Here is a 21,533-nt window from a genome sequence, read left to right on the forward strand (position 1 = left end):
ATATGAGACCAGAAGGAGAAAGAAACAACCTTAATAGAAGTCAGTGTCCCCAACGATGCTGGGTTAAACAGGACTGAGAGTGAAAAGATAACGAAATACCAAGGTCTTATGTATGACATAAAAAGAAACTGGAATCTTAGGAAGATCTCTATCATTATCGTAATTATAGGAGCAACTGGACTCATATGAAAGAATTTTAAAAATTACCTAACAAATATATTCGGTGAACTAAGTGCAAGAAAAATACAAACAATTTAACTAAAAGGGACAGTAAGAATCTTAAAAAGATCTCTTGGTTGGAATATATGAGATAGCGGATGAATGTCTGGCATCTGGTAGCTTAAACAAATTAATAAGAAAATTGAAAAAAATACTAGAAAAAACTCTGACTCATTGGGTTAGCCGATGAGAATAAGAAAAAAGTGAGTTTGCAAAACGAATTAAAATTTTGTAATAAAAAAAAAATTCAAAAACTATTTCAACTATTAATTTTTTTCTCTTTTCTCTTCCACAAATTAAATGGTATTATTACCTGTGGCTATATTTCATTCTGTTTAGAATCCAATCATTTTATTCTTTCTTTATTACCTTTGACTGTTAATAAACAGAGTTACAGAGAATGAAGTGTAATTGACGGCTTGTAGAATAAGACCAGGGAGGGTACAAAAAGGATACACAGAGAGAGGGTGAAAGTGATAGAAAGTTAGTAAGAGATTGGTCATTGGATGAGTTACTTGCAAATTATGACTCATTATTAGAACAATTTAAATGCAAGTACTTTCAAAACTGACAAATATTTTAACATGTATTTTGTGTTTGAAATATATAGAGGAAAAACTTTAGGGAAACAAACATTGATTAACTCAGCATTAGTATAATATGGAAGCCTCCATTCAGTTTCAAAAGACAATGAATACCCCTTGTAAGGGTATCTGCGCATGTAATTATGAGGCAAGGGTTGCACAATCCCCCAATTGCATCTCTCCTGAATCGGCAATGCTTGTCCAGTGGCAAGGATAGGCCCGGGATGACAGGAAACAATGCTAAGATAAGCAGATAACACATACAACACTTGGAATTCCCAAATGGTCACCCATTTTAGTGCTGACCAGATTCAACATTGCTAACTTTGGTGATCTAACAGGAATTGGTGTGTCGATGTGATTATACAATATATATATATTATTAATTGGCATCCGTCTGTGTCAGGAGACAGTAGAGTTCTGCATCTCAGATTAGTTTGTTGCCAAATTGCAGCATCAGTTGTGACTGTACCAATCTATCCAGAATTGGCAGTTTCTGTTGTAGATGCCATAGATGTAGATGATGTCTGTTGCAGCCATATGTTGTCTGTGATCTCTCCTCTCTTCATTCCTCCTCTTGAAGCATGCCTTCATAGTACTTTTCTAGTAGCTTCAGACATGGACTTGCAACCTGGTGAGTCGATGCTACCTGCCCTTATGTGTCACTTGAATACATCTTCGTCTTTCTGCTGACCTGGAACTGGTTGTGAGCTCACCATATAAAATATATATTTAAATGAATGGGGTCATTAACGATTGTGTTTTTTATATACTTGTTTTATTATTTGATATTTTTCCAATCATTTTATTAATTAGAAAAATGAAAATATCAAATAATAAAATAAGTATATAAAAAAAACACAATTGTTGTTAACCCAATCATTTAAATATACATTTTTTTTCTCTCATTGGAATGTTTGTAAATATATATATAAAACAAATAATCTATTTTAAATTTGACAATATACATTTAGAGCAAATGTTTCTGTCTTATAAAGAATTGTTAACATGCTTAAGAGAAGGGAGAAAAATCATATCCTTTTCCAGTCAATTAGTGACCTGCATTAAAAGAGGAAATGGCAGACCTTCAAATAAGCCACAATGGAGAAAGCCCACTCACACATCATCATCACACACACTTCCACTATCAGGACTGGTTCATGGGTAAAACCTAGGAGTTTGCCGAACTGGTAAGAAGGACACAACTGGCAAGAGCCCTAGATTTCCAGTATCTATGGCATCGTGCAACCCAGACAATTCATACTGACTGGAGTGCATGCTGGTATACCTTTGCAGAAGAGACAAAATTAAACAAAATTAAACAAAATAGACAATGAATATTAAATCTAATAACAATCTGAGTGATTGGATCACTGGAAAAAGAATTTTGATGAGTCGCTTCATCATCTGCCATCTTCAACTATCATGGATGTGGAGATGGCTGAGGAAGAATATGATTGTAAATTTTCTTGTAGTAAGTGTACAATGTCCTATGCCACCTATGCAACAAGAAAACCCACTGTGAAGACAGTATTTCAGTCAAAGTTCACAAATTAGTACAAGATCTGTTTGCTTAGTGCATACAACAAGTCTTTTAGCTCTTCATATAAATTCTCTGATGACTGTGGCAAAGTAATTCTTTTACCTTTCCTCAAGAATGGGGATAGGAAACAGAGTTCAAAGGCATGAGTATTGGTGTTATCAATGCAGCAGAAAATACCTTTGCAATACCTGAAGGAATTCAAAGAGGCCATCTCAAGCTAACTTCTATTTAATTAGAAGGTGTATTGTCTAGATCTTCAATCTTTCACATACCTTAGAACAGTGTTGGGCTTATAAATAACCAGTGGTCCTATGCTTCAGCTATATTGATTCCATTGACAAAGACTTCCTTTGACTTATCTTAGAGGTAAAATTGCTCCATCTGCTTTAAGCGACTCATGTCTGTGTGCAGTTGTATGGTGAGGAGTCAGTGCCTTTTGAGATTAGGACTGGAGTTCACAAGAGATATACCCATCTCCCTTTCCTTCAACTAAGTGAGCAGCTAAATCATCAACAATGCCCTCAGAATTATGTGGGGATCGCAATTGGCTGAAGAGTAAAAGTGTCTTCTATTGTGTATATGCAGATGATATCATCTTGATGAGGTCAAAGAGCAAAGTAGTACAAATAGCATTTGACAGAGTCTAGGCTTTGGGTACATGTCAAAGACCAAAGTACTATCCACTCTGATCAATTGTTAGACACAGCATTAGTCTACTTTGGAACCACTGTTCTACCATCAGGCTCACACAGATCAACTGCTAAATCACCGGATCCATCTTTGTGTGCCTCCAGCAGCAATGATGATGATGATGCCAGCAAAGATTTACTTTAACCAAAGGTTATGTCTACTAAATGATTGTAAGGACAATTATCATCTATATGTGTGAAACATAGCCTATGAAAACTCTTCATAGTCATATAAATCTCAAGTCTTTACTTTATGTGCTGCTAAATCATCATTTGTAATTTGTGTTCTATTTTCATATATATATATTATATATATATAATGGTAATCAAATAATTTCATTAAAAAAATTACAAAAATCTTTCTTAAAATATTATGGTTATTAATTTTAAAGGGTGGTAATTTAAATGGAAACTAATATATCTTAGTAAACTAGAAAGAAAGATATACCGACAAGGCCTAAAAGTAGTAAAAAGAATTCATAGAGGGAAAAGAAGGTAACTGCATTCTTTTTCTCTCTTTTTCTCTCCTTCCTATACCTCTCTCTACGCAAGAGAAATATTGTTATAGTGTAAGTTGATATACATATGTCAGGAATAATAAACTTACGCAGACATTATAAATGTAGTTACATCTATCACATTAATGGATAACAATTCATGGCAGTTATGGCACAGAATCATGATGTATACTTCTGTAACATACTTTTGCTAATAAACTTTTTGTTAATTATACCACTGTGTTTGTCTTGATTATTACAGGCCTGTAAGGCTACAATAAATATTCTAACAGATATGTCACAGTTTATCAATTTTCAAAGTATGAGGGGCATTCCAAAAGTAATGCCTCCTATTTTTTTTATTATAATTGATCAGAATTGCAAATTGCATTGTTATGATGACTGAACTTATGAATTTATGTGTAAGTTTAATTTCCCTGTTGCAGATATTGACGATGTGAGGCGCTAAGAAAGCAACCCGTCATGGATGTGAATCAGAAGCAGAGATATGTCATTGAATTCCAGGAAAAAATGCATTGAGAACGGTGGTAACTATGTACAAAAATAAATTCTGGAGTTGAAAAGATTGCTAATTTTAATTAATGGTACCACACTCGTCTTCATAGCTCTTCAACTTTTTGAGTTAAAAATAAATATATATGCACACACACACACACATATATATATATATATATATATATATATATATATATATATATACACATATACACACACACACACACACATATACAGGAGGCTGTACTTTTGGAATAACCTTTGTAGAATAAATAGTGATAGTTGTTGTGATCTAATGGGTCATGGACACGTCTAGTAAGAGATAATAGGAAGCCTGAAGCAATTTGCATTAGAGTACAGGGGAAGGTCTGGGTTTTTTTTTTACATAAGCATTACTGCAGTAAGATCTTATTGCATGCCTGTCACAATTCATGTAACACTATAGAATCACGATTAATTTGAATCCTTCTCTTGTTTTTGTTGTAATATCAGGTGAGAAATAAACACAGACCCCCCCCCCCCCCAGCAAATGTCTGTACTAATGGTAATGGATGGTTGTGGAAGGAAGATGTTTTGTAAAGAAAATATAAGAGCCATTCCATAAACATCCAACTCTAACTTGTAAATAAAACCTACTTCCTCCTCAGCTTTTACCACTGTTGATCAAAGGAAGAGTTTATTAGGCATCTGTGCACAGTATGATGATGTATGGAAATGAAACCTGGCCAGGGAGAGTTAAGGTTATTGCTACATAGATAGAAACGATATGAGAATGATACGATGGATGTGTAATGTAAAAGTTGAAGGCACACTTAAATCTGAGAACGTCAGAGGAAGATATATGCATAATAAGAGACTTTGTTGGTGTGGTTAGATTACAACAATGAATGAGAGTTTTTGAGTTAGTACATGTGGAATAGTTGAATTAGAAAGGGTCGGTTAGGAGTTGAAGGACAAGGAAAACATGGAAAGAAGTGATAAAAATTAATTGGAGAGAAAGAGGAATAAAGACTTGGGCAGAGATAGGTTAGTTTTGAAGTCAATTTCTAAAAGCTGTTCAACACATGCCAGCATGTAAAACAGATGCTCAATAGATGATGATGATGATGATGAATACACTGTGAAAACGATTAATTGCATAAAATTCTTCTTTTTCCCCCTCACAGTCATGTGCAATTGACCACAATAAATCAGATACTATTTCAAATCTTTCCATATGACGGCTTCTATATATTTTTATAATCTAAAATGGAAGTTGATAAGTAGGTCTTAAATCAATAAAATAATTTTTTAAAATAATAGAATAGTTGATGAAGTTAACTTGAAGCATTGTATATGAAGATGTCATAGAATGCCATCAGAATGTAAGAAGTGAAAATATGTTGGTGTTGAAAAGAAAAAACGCTTTTTTAAACATGTTTTTTAAGATAAATTTTACTTGATTTAGTTCCAACATCTACCCAGTGTGCAAACGTGTTTCCTCCAATGCCCCCCCCACTCTATATACTATTTTTTAAATAAATATTATGGAAAAATAAATTGCAAAAAAATTACGTTTTCACTACTCTTTCTAATATTAACAATAATAATTTTTTTTTAATTAATAATAGTATTATTTTAATTAATTAATAATAGTGTTTTTAAAATTAATAATAGTATCATTTTAATTAATTAATAATAGTGTTTTTTTTTTTAAATTAACAATGGTATTATTTTTTAACTAGTTGTACTTGGCCACGCATTGTTGTGGCTCAGTTTGGTTAAATCGAAAACAAACAAGAAAAAGAAAATGCTTGTTTCTTATGTTCTTAATACTTGTGGAAAATGTTAAATTAAAAAATTTAGCCGATTTTTTACCATGAAAGTATAGAGTTTTATTGGTAATAAATCGATGGAAAAAATGAAAAAGAAACTTTTTTTTTCGTTATTGTAGCAAAATTAAAAAATTGAAATATTGATTTTCAAGTGAAACCAATCTACTGAATTGGCATGTTGCAGTAATGAAAACATATGAAAATTATGAAAAACGATAAGGTACAAAATTAATTATTATTAAAGAAAATAGTTTTTGAAGGAATTAGAAATTTTAGCTATTTCCCTTCACATCACATACAAAACAAACATGGCCGAAATCATTTTTTTGTTGAATCATGAAAGAAAATGTTTTAGGTAATATTCCAGAAATATTTAACTAATTGTAACATGCTATTTAGGTAGATTTTTAGGGATTGCTCAGTTTCTAATATGTCGTAAGTAAAAGTTTGTGGGGGGTTTCACAATGAAACTTGTTATAACTTAGTGCCTTAATGTTTTTGTTTTTATTAAAGTAAAAAATCAGTTGTTTGTGAGTAAATTCCAAAATTCATTTCACTTTAAGAAATTTAGGTGACTAAAATTGGAATTAACCATAATTAGTAAAATAAACTCTTCAATAAATCGGTTTTGTGTATTCATCAAATGGTTCCAATATGGGGAATAGATTTATCAGAAGATTTTATTAAAAACTGAGCACCCCTTCCCAAAAGTCATAAATATTGGTTTATTTTTATTTTTTGCATTTCTTTGAACCTTTTTTAAAACATTTCCTTAAATTATCCCCCCCCACACACACACAATTAATTTTTGCTTCTCCTAATCTTTTCTTGACAGTCATTAATTAAAAAAATGAGTAAATAAAACATTAAATTATGGCAGGTTGGTTTGTGGTTCCTACATTTTTACATTTATTCATTATTTTCTTTTACGTAGCATTGTAATGATTTTACAGGTGGTGCTCGGCATAATCCAGCTGTTAAAGAAAGGGAAGGGGAACAAAGCATGACCAAAAAACATGTCGTGTTCATTTTAGATCGGCTGGTCTCAAGAAACATTGACTTTGAAAAAAAAAAATTTTAATATTGTAATATTTTTCATTGACGTTGGCGGCTGATTTCTCATATCCGAGAATTTCAGTTTCCTCTTCCCTCAGTGTTTGGATCGCAGATGGCTTCTCAGACCAATTTAAGCATGGAATTTGCATGGGCAGACAAGGCAAGTAATGCTTGGCAGGGGGCGGGGGTTATTCAGCACGATTTTTTCTTGCCTGCCTCATGATCTACACTAGTCTTCTTCTTTCTGCTTGGAACCATGTATGATGGATTGGCGCCACAGGAACTGATCCTGAGATGTTGCTTCCCAGATATGAATATACAATCTGTTTTTAAGGGTGGACTTGAGTTGGTCCTTGAATTGCTGTAGAGGGCGGCTGATAGGTCTTTTTCCTGTGGCTAGCTCCGAGTACAGGGTTTGTCGAGAGAGCCTGTTTTCATCCATTCTGAGAATGTGCCCCAACCAACGGAGTCTGTGCCTCATAGTGGTGGCCTCAATACTGCAACTGTTTGCTTTTTCAAGAACGCTTGTGTTGGTTACATATTTTTTTATATTGAGTATATAAAAACATGCATGCCTATGATTAAAATGCTATAGCAAAATTTCAAAGCAATCATTAAAGTAGTTTTTTAGATTATCAATTAGTAACATACAAATAATTGCATTTTTATTTATATAAACTGATACTGGTATCTTTTAAATAATAGTATTTTTTAAAATTATTAATGGTACTTTTTAATAATGGTAAAATTCCATTAAATAATTTTTTAATGGTATTAGTTTTTAATCAATACCGCCATTTTTAAATTGAATGGTATTTTTTAAATTAATAAAGGTATTTTTTATTGATTAATAGTGGTATTTTCTCTTAATGGTATTCTTTTTTATTAATAATGGTATTTTTTTAAGTAATCATTAATGGTATTTATTTTCACACAACATATGGGCAAAATGCAGTAGCCTTGCTAGTTATTTAAAAATCTAATCATCTGATGACAAAAGCAATTTTAATAAAAATTACCAATTTCTCTTGTCTTTTCTTCTTCCTGTAGATCATAACCTGAGCGATGACCACTACCCATTCTTTCCGACATTCTCTGGCCTGCTCTCCCACTTGACTTCCGACTACTGTTTCCACTGCTGGTTCGATCTAAAGATTTTGTTTGAAATAAAAAAAATATCCATGACAAGAAAAAATAACAATAAAATTATATTGAAAGACATACAAATCGAGAGATAAGAATGACTATTCAATTTGCCTTGGAGCAATTTTACTGAGATTCAGAAATTATAACATACAAAACCAAATTCTAATTCAAACTGCAAAACATTTCCAAGCATTATTTGATGAAAAAACATAGATAACATTATTTATTCATATCTAAAATGGAATATTTTAAAATGGAGCAATGTTGCTACACTCAAAGCACCCTTCTTGCCTTGACAAAGACTAAAATTGTCTTAACAATCTAGTGGAGGATGAGCTGTTCTGTTCTCTATAAACTCTTTCTCACAAAAGAGGCATAGCTAGTCTTTCTCTACTCTATTCATTATTTCCATTGAAGTTGTTCAACTGAGCTTCAATCCCTTATAAAACATTCACAGCAAAAACCTGTCTTTCTACCACAGCTGCAAAGATCTTTCCTTTCTTCGCCATGTCACTAACATCAAACAAAATTTCCATAGAGCTTTGGAACTGCTTCCCTTCAAGCTACAACATAGTCATCTTCAAATTCAATGTCAACAAATACTTGTAATAAATCCTTCTTATGAGTAATTAATTACTTCTAATCCTATTATAATATTTTACATCATTCAACTTACAATCCTGGAGTGGCTTTCAGCTTTGATAACTCTTTAATAAAAGAAATGTTTACAGTAGCATGTTTTGCTATAATTGTATTGTTCTTATCCATGCAATAGAATTGCGTAATGTCTTCATGACATCAAATTTACTTTGTTCTTTTATGCCTATTAAGTTTTTGGCAGTTTCAAACGTGTATTATTTTACATGTGTTTGCGGAAAATTATTATAAATCAATTTTCTATTGATGATGGTCAGAAATTTGCTGCCCTATTTGTCCATCTTTCCCGTACTTATTCTTCACCTTTGACATTAACAACCTTCCATATCCAGTATTTGTATATCTGTATTATCATTGTTTGTAGCATGCTAAAGAACATATATTCTTTAGTTTCAATATCAACATATTCGGCTCAGCATCTGTTTTGCATGCTAGCTTGTATTGCATAGCTTTTAGAAATTAATTTTGAAATTAACCTATCTCTGGTCAGGTCTTTATTTATCTCTCTTTCTCTCAAACCCATTCTTATTAATTCCTCTAAGGTTTTCTTTAGCCTTTCTTTGCCAAATGATATTGCTAGCTCAGCTGTTCTACATCTATTCACTCAAGAATTCTCAGTACTTCTGCAATTTAAATCCTGTTTTTCCATGAGTCCTGCTCAGCTATGCGCGGCGGAAAACAAAAACCGTCAGATTATATCGAGTGAACGGAAGTCAATGCAAAAACAAAAAATAAAATAAACAACCTACCATAATAAATACATAAAATTCACTGTTTTATTTTTTTTATTGTCAACTGTTTTTTTTTTTGTTTTTTGTTTTTTTTAATAAAAGTTTTGTTTCTTTGAATTAGTGAATAATTTTTTTTTTCTATTTTTTTCGCTTATTTTTGTATGAAAAGTTATTTTTATTTGAATTAATGAAAAAAATATATTTTGGGTTAATGTAGCCTCGTTGTCTCACTGAAAACTTACCTGCAAAGAGTCGCTTTTTAGGGGTATTATTGTAGGAATCTTATGTTAAGAATGGCTTTCAGAATAAACACCCCAATCTCTCCATGTTAAGAATGGCTTTCAGAATAAACATCCTTTGCAGGTAAGTTTTCAGTAGGACAACCAGGTAACATTGACCTTGTTTTGTTTTAAGAAACACTTATTTTTATTTTTTGTATATATATATTTTTTGTAAAACTTTTGTTTTCAAAGAAAATGTGTATTTGTTTTGTATTTTTTTTTTTTTTTTTTTTTTTTAATTTTTTAGGTTTTTTTTTCCAAAGAAAAGTTTTGATTCTTTTTGGAAGCAGCTTAATATTTTTTCTGCAACAATGTCTTTTTGAAAATATGTTTTTTAATATTTTACATTTATTGTGGGAGATTAGGATTAGACTTGGAGGGAAACTTGTGATTTCCTGAGGACAAGCTACTTTTTTCGAGATAGTAGTTTCTGCCGGTTGAAGGAAAGCATTTCATTTTCCTTCATTATCACAAGAATAAACACTTGTTGTTTGAAGTGCAATGAAACTTCTCCCTTTTTTTCCTTTTCCAATTTGGTGTCGTCTGCTCACTCATATCTCTTTTTGCCACTCAGTTTCTCAGTGAATAAGCTCACTCAGCATTTTCCGGGCCAGTTTTCGGCATCCACAAGGCATTGATTCATGGAAAAATAGGATTTAAACTGCAGAAGTACCGAATTTTCATCCATTCTTTCACTGTGACCAAAGCAAAAAGTCTCCTCTTCTTAACAATTCATCAGTTCTAGGTCTTTAAGACTCACATTGCACATCTATCATAACATTCTCATATCTTTGTCCTCCATGCAGCACATATCCTCAACCTTCACTGGCCAGATTTCACTTTCATACATCATCATAACGCTGTGCACACATGCCTGATAGACTTGTGTCAAAATAATATGAATAAGGATATGATAATTTCATTTGTTACTTCCTCACAATCTTTGGTCGTTGCATCTAAAACTGATTTGTTTTTCTTTCTATGCCTGTCACTGATCCAAAGAAGTCATGTCCTGGTACTGTGTATTCAAGGGTTTTTAGTACAATTTTGTGACACTTAACATGACAGTAGCGCAATCTATATTAATAAAATTGTGTGAACACTTCTCATATGTCTGTGTATTTCTCACGTCAACATAACATTGATAATTACATATTTTTTCAGTTACTATTAATCAAATACAAGTGAAATAAAAAAAATTCAATAATAAAGTATTTAAAGAAGCCTTTTAACAATTGTAATTAAAAAATATTTATGAAAAAATATTAATTATGTAATTAAATCGACCACAATGCACTTTAGCTTCTTAATAAACTTGTCAACCATTTTGATTTTTTATTAATAGTTGAAAAAGAAAAAAGTTGTGATCTTTCAAAATTCAGAAGAATTTAAATTGTTGGAAAGTCATTTTAAAATTTTCAGCAAATCATCATGGCTTAAAGAATGAAAAGTTTTAAAAGCCGATATCTAATAATGTTCCAAATAGAGATTAAAACGCTATTAGCATAACAAAATTATTTACAGCTTAATTTAATAGGCAATTTAATGGGTAAATGGGTACTTGTACAGTTTAATTAAGACATTAAAAAATGAAAAAATTGAAAAAAAAAAAAAAAAGTTATATTGTACATATCCGTTACGGAATGAAGTTCTCTGAAAAAAATTTCACTTAATTTGATCAAGTAGTTTTTCTTTACAACGAAAAAACAATTTGTTATGATACCAAGCAAAAAGCAGTCATGTTTCGATTATTAGGAAGAAAAGCTAGTATTTAAGAGGAGGAGGGAGTGTTGGCATTTTAAAATAAGTTTAAACACGGCCCATGTCATGTTCTAAAAATTCAAATATTCAGCATAAAACGTTTTTTTTTTTTGTTTTTAAACAGTGATCACCACTTATCAAGGCCCGGAAGCCACTCAAGCCACGAAGTCTATTTTGTACTCTGTCAAGGCAGGATAGGCTGTTTTTAGCAGCTCCTGCCCAGATACGGCAACAGTATTCCATCCTTGGACGTACTTGGCTTTTATATAGATAGAGAATTGCATCAGTAGTGAGATATCTTCTGGAGCGGTAGAAGGATCCCACCATTTTTCCAGCGACCTTGGCAACAGACTTGATGTACGTGTTCCATTTCAGATCAGGAGTAAAGGTCAAACCCAGAAGCTTGTCAAAACACGGAGCCTCACCCAGACCCAGTTTTTCCGCTGTAAAAAAAACCCAAAAAACTATTCGATCAAATTAAGTGAAATTTTTTGGGGGGAAATATTCAGTCCAAAACAGATACATACAATATAACTTTTTTTCAATATTTTCATTTTTTAATGTTTTAATTAAACTGTACAAGTACTGGTAAATGATATGACAATAATTAAATTTAACTTTTAAAATCCTATTGAATATAATAATTTGATAAAAATAACTGTATAGTTATAACAAAAATGAAACTAAAAAGATTCCTGGGCAACACTGTGTTGGAAAAGCCATTTTAAATAAAATCTCCAGTTCTATGCAATTAGTACAACTTCTAGATATTTTGCCAGTATAATACTTGTCACTAGTCAGTTTTCAATTCACATAATTTGTCTGACGATAAATGATATGTAAAAGATTGTTTACTGTTGGTAAAGATTTATATATTTATGAGATGCAACTACCTGATATAGCTTGGGAGTTTTTTTACTGTGACGTTTATTTACATATTCTTTTTTTTTTTTTTTTTTTAACTATACCTTTTTTCATTTCAACATTTTTCTAAATACCATGTTTAAAGGATATTTAATAACTCAGCTTTAGTATGATATTATTTTAGCTTTGGTTTTAACAAGTATTTGATTAATAGTAAATAAAAAACAGAATTCAATGTATATTTATCAAAGAGAGCCAAAAGGTTGCGAGAGCACAAAGGCTGTAATCAAGTCATTCATTTGTGAATGTGAAATGCGATAAAGCTTGTTGTGATGCAAAGAAAAGAATCTGGTTTCATAAAAAATATACTATTGTTAATCAACCCCTTAAAATAGCCAGGGACAGCATTGAATGCTTGCCACAAGGCTTTCATTATTATCATTACTAGTAGAACTGCACACATATTTTAAGTAATCGTAATTCTGGGTTTCATTAGTGAATACAAATAGAGTAAGTGCTATCTACCTTCAAACTCCCTGGCCAAAGAAGAACGGACCTAAGCCTGCTGCATTCTGTCTGAAATGAACCGTTTCATCAAGGCTCTGGAGGTCTTTTTAATTTTTTATTCTCTTATAATATTGCCAGAAAAAAATTATAGTCTATTTAAAGAGTAACAACATATAAAATATATTAAAGGAAAGAAATGTGTTATTATGGATGTGATTTCACAAATGTAATTTTTCGGAGGGAAGTGATTATTAAAAGCTAAAATGGGATAATTGATTAAAAGAATGGATTGATCAACAAAACAATCTTGTTCTTTCAGATTTAAACAACAACAACAACAAATATGAAAACACTATAGTGTTTGTGCAGAATTTGATTTATTCAAAAAATAAAAATACAGAAAAATCTTGGATGTACATACCCATTATGGAACAAAAATGTCATATGCCAAAAATTACGTAAATTCATCAGGTAGATTTTTTTGTAACTAAGAAAATTTAATTTTATGATGAAGTGATGATAATGTGTCTCTGTCTGCCATCTTTAAAATTAATCTCTGGTTAACAACCTCTCCAGAAATGGAGATCAAAATCAGCTTTGTTATGACTACAATTAATAGTAAATTGCTAAAAATCATTAAAAAAAAAAAAAAATTTCTATATATAAAAAAAAATACTTCATCAATTTATATAATTTTTTGGAATATGACATTTTTGTTCTGTGATAGGTACATATATTAATATTTTGTTGTTTTTTTAATAAGATTAAATTCTGGACAAAAACCAACATTATTTTCTAAGCTATCAGTAAGGGTTTTCAAACCAGTTAAATAAACATACAACTCACCACTGCCTGCGCTTCCATTTTGACCTTCACGATGACGTCCACTGCCTCTACGGGAGCCACTATTTATTCTCTGCAATAAAAATGCAGAAAAGTTATCCAGATTAAATTGAACTAGAACTGTTGACAACATTCAACAAGATCGACTGAGTCAGCTCTATCTAATGAAGTATGGCAATTCATTCCCAACATTAGGATGAGCAACAGACCAGCTTGATTCCAGTGGCTAACACAATAGATAGATAGGCCAATAATCAATTTTGCCTCACTATTTTGAACCATGTTTTTAGTTGGCCAGCAATAAGCTTCTTCCAGATCCAGAAACGAGGGAAAAATTCAAGAAAAGAAGAAATAAAACAAGTACTACACATTGACCACATCATATTTCATCTACTCATATTTACTTTTTTTTTTTTTTTTTTACATAGGTATCACCACTTATCAAGGCCAAGAGGCCACTCAAGGATAAGGGTTAAAGAGTGTACAGTAGACATTGGACACTATAGTAATCATTAGTAATGAAAATTTGGTAAATTTGATAACTTATATAGAACGACTCATCAAGAACTTATTTACGTTAGACTTGAACACAACCATATTGTAGTCAGCCGGAAAGCAGGAAAACGGAAGACAATTCCACAGGCATGCAGTTCTAAGAAAGAAGCTTTGTTCATGGAATCTACGTTTAGGTTTAAGCACAGATAAAGAGTGGGGGGAATTATTGATAGTGTGTACAGCTAGACGAGTGTTTCTTGTAAAAGTTTGGCGAGGGGGGACCGTAGACTGAAGCTCAGTTGAACACCTTCCATAAAAATAACGATACATCAGAGACAAACTCGCAACATCTCTTCTGTGAGATAGAGGTTGCAAGGAAGAGAAAAGGACATCTCCTACGAGGCTACGAAGTCTATTTTGAACTCTATCAAGGCAGGACAAGTCCTTTCTACCAGCTCCTGCCCAGATGTGACAACAGTATTCCATCCTTGGACGTACCTGGCTCTTATATAGATAGAGAATAGCATCAGCAGTGAGATATTTACCGGATCGATAAAAAGATCCCACCATTTTTCCAGCGGCCTTGGCAACAGATTTGCTGTACGTGTTCCATTTAAGATCAGGAATAAAGGTCAAGCCCAGAAGCTTGTCAAAACTTGAGGCCTCCTGAAGACGAGAGCCATTCATTTCAATTGATGCCAGATGTGGATCAGAATGTTGATGAGAAGCTTGGTTTTAGATGCATTAAAAGTAACCAGCCACTCCTTTCCCCATTGTACTACGTGCTCAAGATCAGAGGAGAGAGAATTGGAGAGAACTTGGTCGTTTACTGTCTTAGATGTGCTACCATAAATGGTAGTGTCGTCAGCATAAATGTCTACAAATGATGTAAGGATGTGATTTGGAAGATCATTAATGTAGATCAGGAAAAGAGTTGGGCTCAGGATGGACCCCTGAGGGACACCGGCATTAATACTGTGAGCTTCTGATTTTTGCCCCTCAACTACTACTCTTATGACCCTATCAGAAAGAAATGATTTAATAATTGAGAAGACATTTCTAGCTATACCATAGCTAGAGATCTTATGAAGTAAACCTTTATGCCATACCCTATCAAAGGCCTTAGATATGTCAAGAGCAATTGCTCTAGAAAGGTGGCCTCCGTCGAGAGATTTGCTAATCCTATGAGATATAACTGTAAGCACATCTGCTGTAGATCTAGCAGAACAGAAACCATATTGAGTGTCACTAAGTAGGTTATTTTTGTTGAGATGGTTGATTACTTCTCTATTTAACACAGCTTACTCATGACGCACAGGAGACTTATTGGCCTGTACTGAGAGCAGGATGAGCGATCACTTGAATTTTTAAATACAGGGCATACTGATGAAATTTTCCAGGGAGATGGGAAACTATTCTCCTTAAGACAATGTTTAAACAGTTTTGTAAGTATGGGCGCTAGTTCAGGTTGAAGTTTTTTGAGTACTATAATTGGAATACCGTCAGGGCTAGTTGCTTTACTGGAATCAAGGTTTTTGATTAGCTTGGCAACATCACGTACAGATATACGTATATCACATAGCGTGTTCTCTGATACAGGAGGAAATATTGGGTGTTGGCGGCCTTGGTCGCAAAGGGTAGAATTAGCTGCAAAGTTCTTGACAAAGAGTTTGGCTTTGTCTGATGCTGACGAGATTACCTCAGGTCCATTGATAATAGTTGGGATGGAGCACACGCTTCTGTTCAGGATTCTGTTTGCTATTTGCCAAAACTGGTGGGAACTAAGCCACTGCTCAGCTACTTTGGACTTAACAGATTGAGCATACAACTCTCTTGCGTTCTTTATTACTTTCTTACAATGGTTGCTGGCAGTCCTGAAAGCGGCTTTAGTTTCCATACATCTATTACGTTGGAAGCAGTGGAAAAAGTGATTTCTGTGTGCAATGGCAGCAGCACATTCTGGAGAGAACCATGGCTGGCTGTTAGGTTTTTGCTGAAACTTTTTTGAGGGTATGAAACGGTCAATACCTACAATTAACTATTCCGTTAGGTCTAATACTATAGAGGACACATCCTTTTTAAACATGGAATGCAGAGGTAGAGCAGATATAAATGTATGGAAGCTATCCCAGTCAGCCTTAGTGTATCGATATACTGTACGATGGAGAGGTACGTCTGGGGACATATTACAATTCATTTTTATCTTAATTGATACAACAGAGTGGTCGGAATAACAAGAGGCGACAGAACAGAAACTGAACATAGTTCAGGGCAAGTTGTGAGAAAAAGGTCTAGTAGGCTCGCATACTGGCCGTCATTGTCGGGCACACGGGTGGGTTTGTGAACAATCTGAGTGAGGTCATAGGCAATGGAGAAATCATGACAGAACCTCCCCTCATCATCGGTCTTGTTTGAACATTAAAGTCTCCACATACGTGAATGTTAGCTGAAGGATAAGCAGATAGGATTTGGTCAATTTTCTCAGATATGTTTTGAAAGATAGTAACTCCGCTGTTATGGGGGCGATAGAGAGTAAATATAAATGCAGTAGTGTAAGCTAAAGCAACCCGGAAGCACATATAGAGTAAGTTAGGATAAAAAATAAAATAACTAATGTACACACCATATTAAACTGCACTTATGGCACTTGAGAAGAAGAGGCATAAATAAAGAACTGGCCAGAGATAGTTTACTTTGGAAATCTATTGAAACCTTTCAACACACTGTCAGCATGTAAAATGGACATTCAACTGAATATAATAATGATGATGATAGTGTTTCTTGGACACAGCATAGGTCAATAAATCTTTTCTGAAGAAACTCAACAATCTATCCTGACTTTCCTCACAAATTTTCAGCATTCAAACTGATCCACCTGAAATTTAACAATTTTACTTTGGAAGACATTTCATTAATTGAGACAAAATCTTTATAAGTTGGATGCCTTTCTTGATGTAAAACCAGCAGGGTGATATCGATTCATATTTTCATCGAGACATTATCTCAAGGTGATTGCCCACCAAGGTTAACGTGTCTTGCAAAATGAATAATCTTTTATATTTGCCATATTCATAGTTGATTAAGAACTATTCTATAAATGGTCCAACTTACTTGTTCTTTGGCTTTCTCAGCTTTCTTTAATTTTATAGCATATTCTTGTGCTTCCTTCAATCCTAAGTCGGCACAAATCTTTGCTAAAAACTTGAGACCTGCAATGAATTTAAATATACTCAATAAGATTTTAAAAAGCACCATTTTTATTTGTAGCATAGAAATAAATAGAAAACGAAATAAAAAGAAAACTGTACAACATTTAAGTCATTCTAGACAAAAAAAAACGTTTATGTTAATTCAAATTAGATAGACAATATTAAAAGAAATCATTATGAGTTGACTTGGTTCTAAAACATTTTAGTTTTAGTGATCTGTGCAAATGTTCATGTAAAAGTTTTCTAAAAAAATTTTTTTAAAACTTTTAAAAAGTTTGGAAGTATTTGGTTCAGATCTTATGTTATTAATGTTAGCATAATCAGTATTTATATATTTTAATGTTTTTATTTAAAAGTTATTAATAATTCTTCTGGATTGAAAAATGAAAATACCTAAATTATTTTGTTTGTTTAAAAAATAGAAACAAAAAAAATGAGAGACAGGTAATTAAATAAAAACAAAGAAATAATTATGATCTCAAATGTCATTGGATGTTGATTATATTTAATAACTTGAATCTACACTTAACTCGCAAATAATATAACTGCTACATTTGCTCAATAAACTGAGTAATTTGATCAGAAAATTAAAAATAACATAAAACTTACATTCAATATTCTCTGGAAATCTTTGTTCAATTTTCTTGTATGTTTCTAAAGCTTGTTGATAATTGCCACTGCGTCGATAAGAACTAGCCACCATCAGTTGCCATCTGCTCACATTAGGTCTGCATAAAAATACACATTTAAAACGTTTACTATTCTGTTACTTAATTTATGAAAGCTGGTGCATTGCTTATCCTACACTCTAAAATAAAGAACAATATGTATTAATTTGTGTGTATATAACTGTAATTTCCTTTCTCTATGTCCTTTAAGGGCATTTCATCTTTAATATTTTCTCTGTATGTGCTATTTAGCAAAATAATTGCGAACCAATATTAGTATTTTGCTAGATTTTTCCTTTGAGGAGATGTACTTACATTGAAAATCCATGGATCAAAGACATTAATTTAAACATTATATTCTTTGGTTCAAACATTAAATTTTAGATTTTATTTTGAAAAGTTGACTTTTCTTAATTGAAATTTGAACTTATAAACTACTTTTATTTGCTCTATCTAGCATATTGAGCAATTTTATTTGGCTGAGATGGTCTTATATGAATACTTCCTTCAAATATTCAATAACTACTAGATTCACCAACTTGTAATTCGATTTATTTCAATTCCTTAAGGTATATATATATATATATTAGTGTTGGGATGATTAATTGAAATTGGAAATCAGAAAAATCCGAATCTTCCCAGATACTGGAATCAGCATCTGAGTCAGAAAAATTCATATGTATTGTTTGACACCAAAAACGATTACTTTAATTTTTTTAATCTGATTTTGTTTGCAACAAAATCTTTGACTGTTGGTAGTAATAATAAAATAATACATATTTATTGATTTTAAACTACTGGTAAAATTAAAATATATGCATATAATTTTCACAAGTGTGTTTTTCCATTTGAGAAAGTATATGCATATTTAACGTGTTTTTATGGTAATCAGAAAAGAATAACAATTTTGTAGTTAAGTATTTAGAGCTTTATAAAGAATTGGAATGAGTAAAAGTATTGGAATTGCCCACATCATATATATATGTATAATAAAATTATTAAGTGACCCCACCCCATAACTAAAGACAGAATAGGAAACTAACACGACTGTTCCTATGTTAACTTTTTTCACTAATCTTTACCACCTAATAGTCCAGCATTTCTTCCAGACACCTTACTCCCATTTCCTCAACTTTACCTTAATGCAACATGTTTACCAGCAACCATCATTCTTTCTCACCAACAGAGGCAGTAGTCAATATTTTCCTCTCTTTATTTTCAGTCCTTCAACAAAACTCACCCATTCTTTTATTCTTAATATTACTTTCCTACGATACACTGGTTAATTATCAGTTTGTCACTTTTTCATCCAACAAAACATGTACACAAACTTTTCATGCAACAAAACATGTATACAAACTTTTCATGCAACAAAACATGTATACAAACTTTTCATGCAACAAAACATGTATACAAACTATTCATGCAACAAAACATGTATACAAACTATTCATGCAACAAAACATGTACACAAACTTTTCATGCAACAAAACATGTATACAAACTTTTCATGCAACAAAACATGTATACAAACTATTCATGCAACAAAACATGTACACAAACTTTTCATGCAACAAAACATGTATACAAACTTTTCATGCAACAAAACATGTATACAAACTTTTCATGCAACAAAACATGTACACAAACTTTTCATGCAACAAAACATGTATACAAACTTTTCATGCAACAAAACATGTATACAAACTTTTCAGGCAACAAAACATGTACACAAACTTTTCATGCAACAAAACATGTACACAAACTTTTCATGCAACAAAACATGTATACAAACTTTTCATGCAACAAAACATGTATACAAACTTTTCATGCAACAAAACATGTATACAAACTTTTCATGCAACAAAACATGTATACAAACTTTTCAGGCAACAAAACATGTACACAAACTTTTCATGCAACAAAACATGTACACAAACTTTTCATGCAACAAAACATGTATACAAACTTTTCATGCAACAAAACATGTATACAAACTTTTCATGCAACAAAACATGTATACAAACTTTTCATGCAACAAAACATGTATACAAACTTTTCATGCAACAAAACATGTATACAAACTTTTCATGCAACAAAACATGTATACAAACTTTTCATGCAACAAAACATGTATACAAACATTTCATGCAACAAAACATGTACACAAACATTTCATGCAACAAAACATGTACACAAACATTTCATGCAACAAAACATGTACACAAACATTTCATGCAACAAAACATGTACAAAAACTTTTCATGCAACAAAACATGTACACAAACTTTTCATGCAACAAAACATGCACACAAACTTTTCATGCAACAAAACATGTACACAAACTTTTCATGCAACAAAACATGTATACAAACTTTTCATCCAACAAAACATGTACACAAACATTTTTATTCTCATCACACATCATGCATAATTTTGCTTTTTATTCACGTTACATTCCACTTAAATTCTAACGTTACTCTTTGCATCATAAGATTTTGGTATTTCGGAATGAGCAACACCGTGCAACATCTTATGTCTGTTTTCCATGTGGTTCAAAGGTTTGAGAGTAAATAATATTTAAGATTAATGAGAACAGAATGTTCTTAAAGGTACAAAAGTATATATAAGTACTTTGTAAAACTTACAGAATTTATATCGTTATTGTTAGGAAGCCTATTACAAAAGCAACTACAAACAAAGAGTTTTCTTTGCACATATAGAACATAATTCTAAAGTAATACTGTCGATTTTCAAAGCATGAAACCATAGTTTTTGACAAGACAATATTTTTAATCTTTCTTTAGATGTTTGATTTTCTCGAGGCATTACAGTTTTTGACCATTGTCCTTGTTTTTCTATTCACATTTTAGCTATTTAACTCACCAAACCTTAAAACATTAATACGAGAAAGTATTGCCTCTCCTGTGTAACATACAGTTTAGCATGCTTTCATTGTAAACCTATCACATGATTTCCTCACGATAACATTAATAATTTGATACTCCACTTCTATGTACAAAGATAATACTTATTATTTTTATTTTGCAAATATCAACAAAAAACAAACATCTGACATTAAAAAAATTACCAAACTGTTCCAAGGTTTTTATGACCTATGAATATTTTTTTTACAAAAATATGTTTTTAATCAAAATTCCTAAAAGTCAGTGCTTTCCTGTTTGCTTTCATTATAAGCTGATCACTTTTAAAAACTTGATTGTGTTGGAATGTTTTTGATTAAATAACCTGAACGTTGGAGGCCAACATCACCTTATAGTGTGAATAAAATATTAAGATATTCTAAACGTGAAAAACTCAAAATAAGGCAAAAATAAGACAAACCAAATAAGTAAATAAAATGTGTTATTTTTTTTTCTCAAACTAGATTTTCTCACAAAATCTAAATATGGAAAAGAATTTTGTAAACTATTTTCTTAGCCATTGTTTTTT

The 21,533-nt window shown here is 31.9% G+C and overlaps 1 protein-coding gene across 2 annotated transcripts in view; it reads right to left on the reverse strand.

The window, feature by feature from the left end:
• The window catches only part of LOC145291985 (intraflagellar transport protein 88 homolog), a 129,913-nt gene that overhangs the window by 16,083 nt on the left and 92,297 nt on the right, over positions 1 to 21,533 (reverse strand). For both annotated transcript variants that reach the window (XM_080137943.1, XM_080137942.1), the window contains exons 21-24: positions 18,022 to 18,140; positions 17,315 to 17,412; positions 13,712 to 13,781; positions 7,938 to 8,066 (exon numbers count right to left, since the gene is read on the reverse strand). In XM_080137943.1, the coding sequence (XP_079994069.1) occupies positions 7,938 to 8,066; positions 13,712 to 13,781; positions 17,315 to 17,412; positions 18,022 to 18,140 (416 nt within the window). The remainder of the gene's footprint in view (positions 1 to 7,937; positions 8,067 to 13,711; positions 13,782 to 17,314; positions 17,413 to 18,021; positions 18,141 to 21,533) is intronic.

Source organism: Euprymna scolopes, chromosome 13, assembly GCF_053919585.1.
Source record: "Euprymna scolopes isolate OS-2025 chromosome 13, ASM5391958v1, whole genome shotgun sequence".
NCBI classification, from domain to species: Eukaryota; Metazoa; Mollusca; class Cephalopoda; order Sepiida; family Sepiolidae; genus Euprymna; species Euprymna scolopes.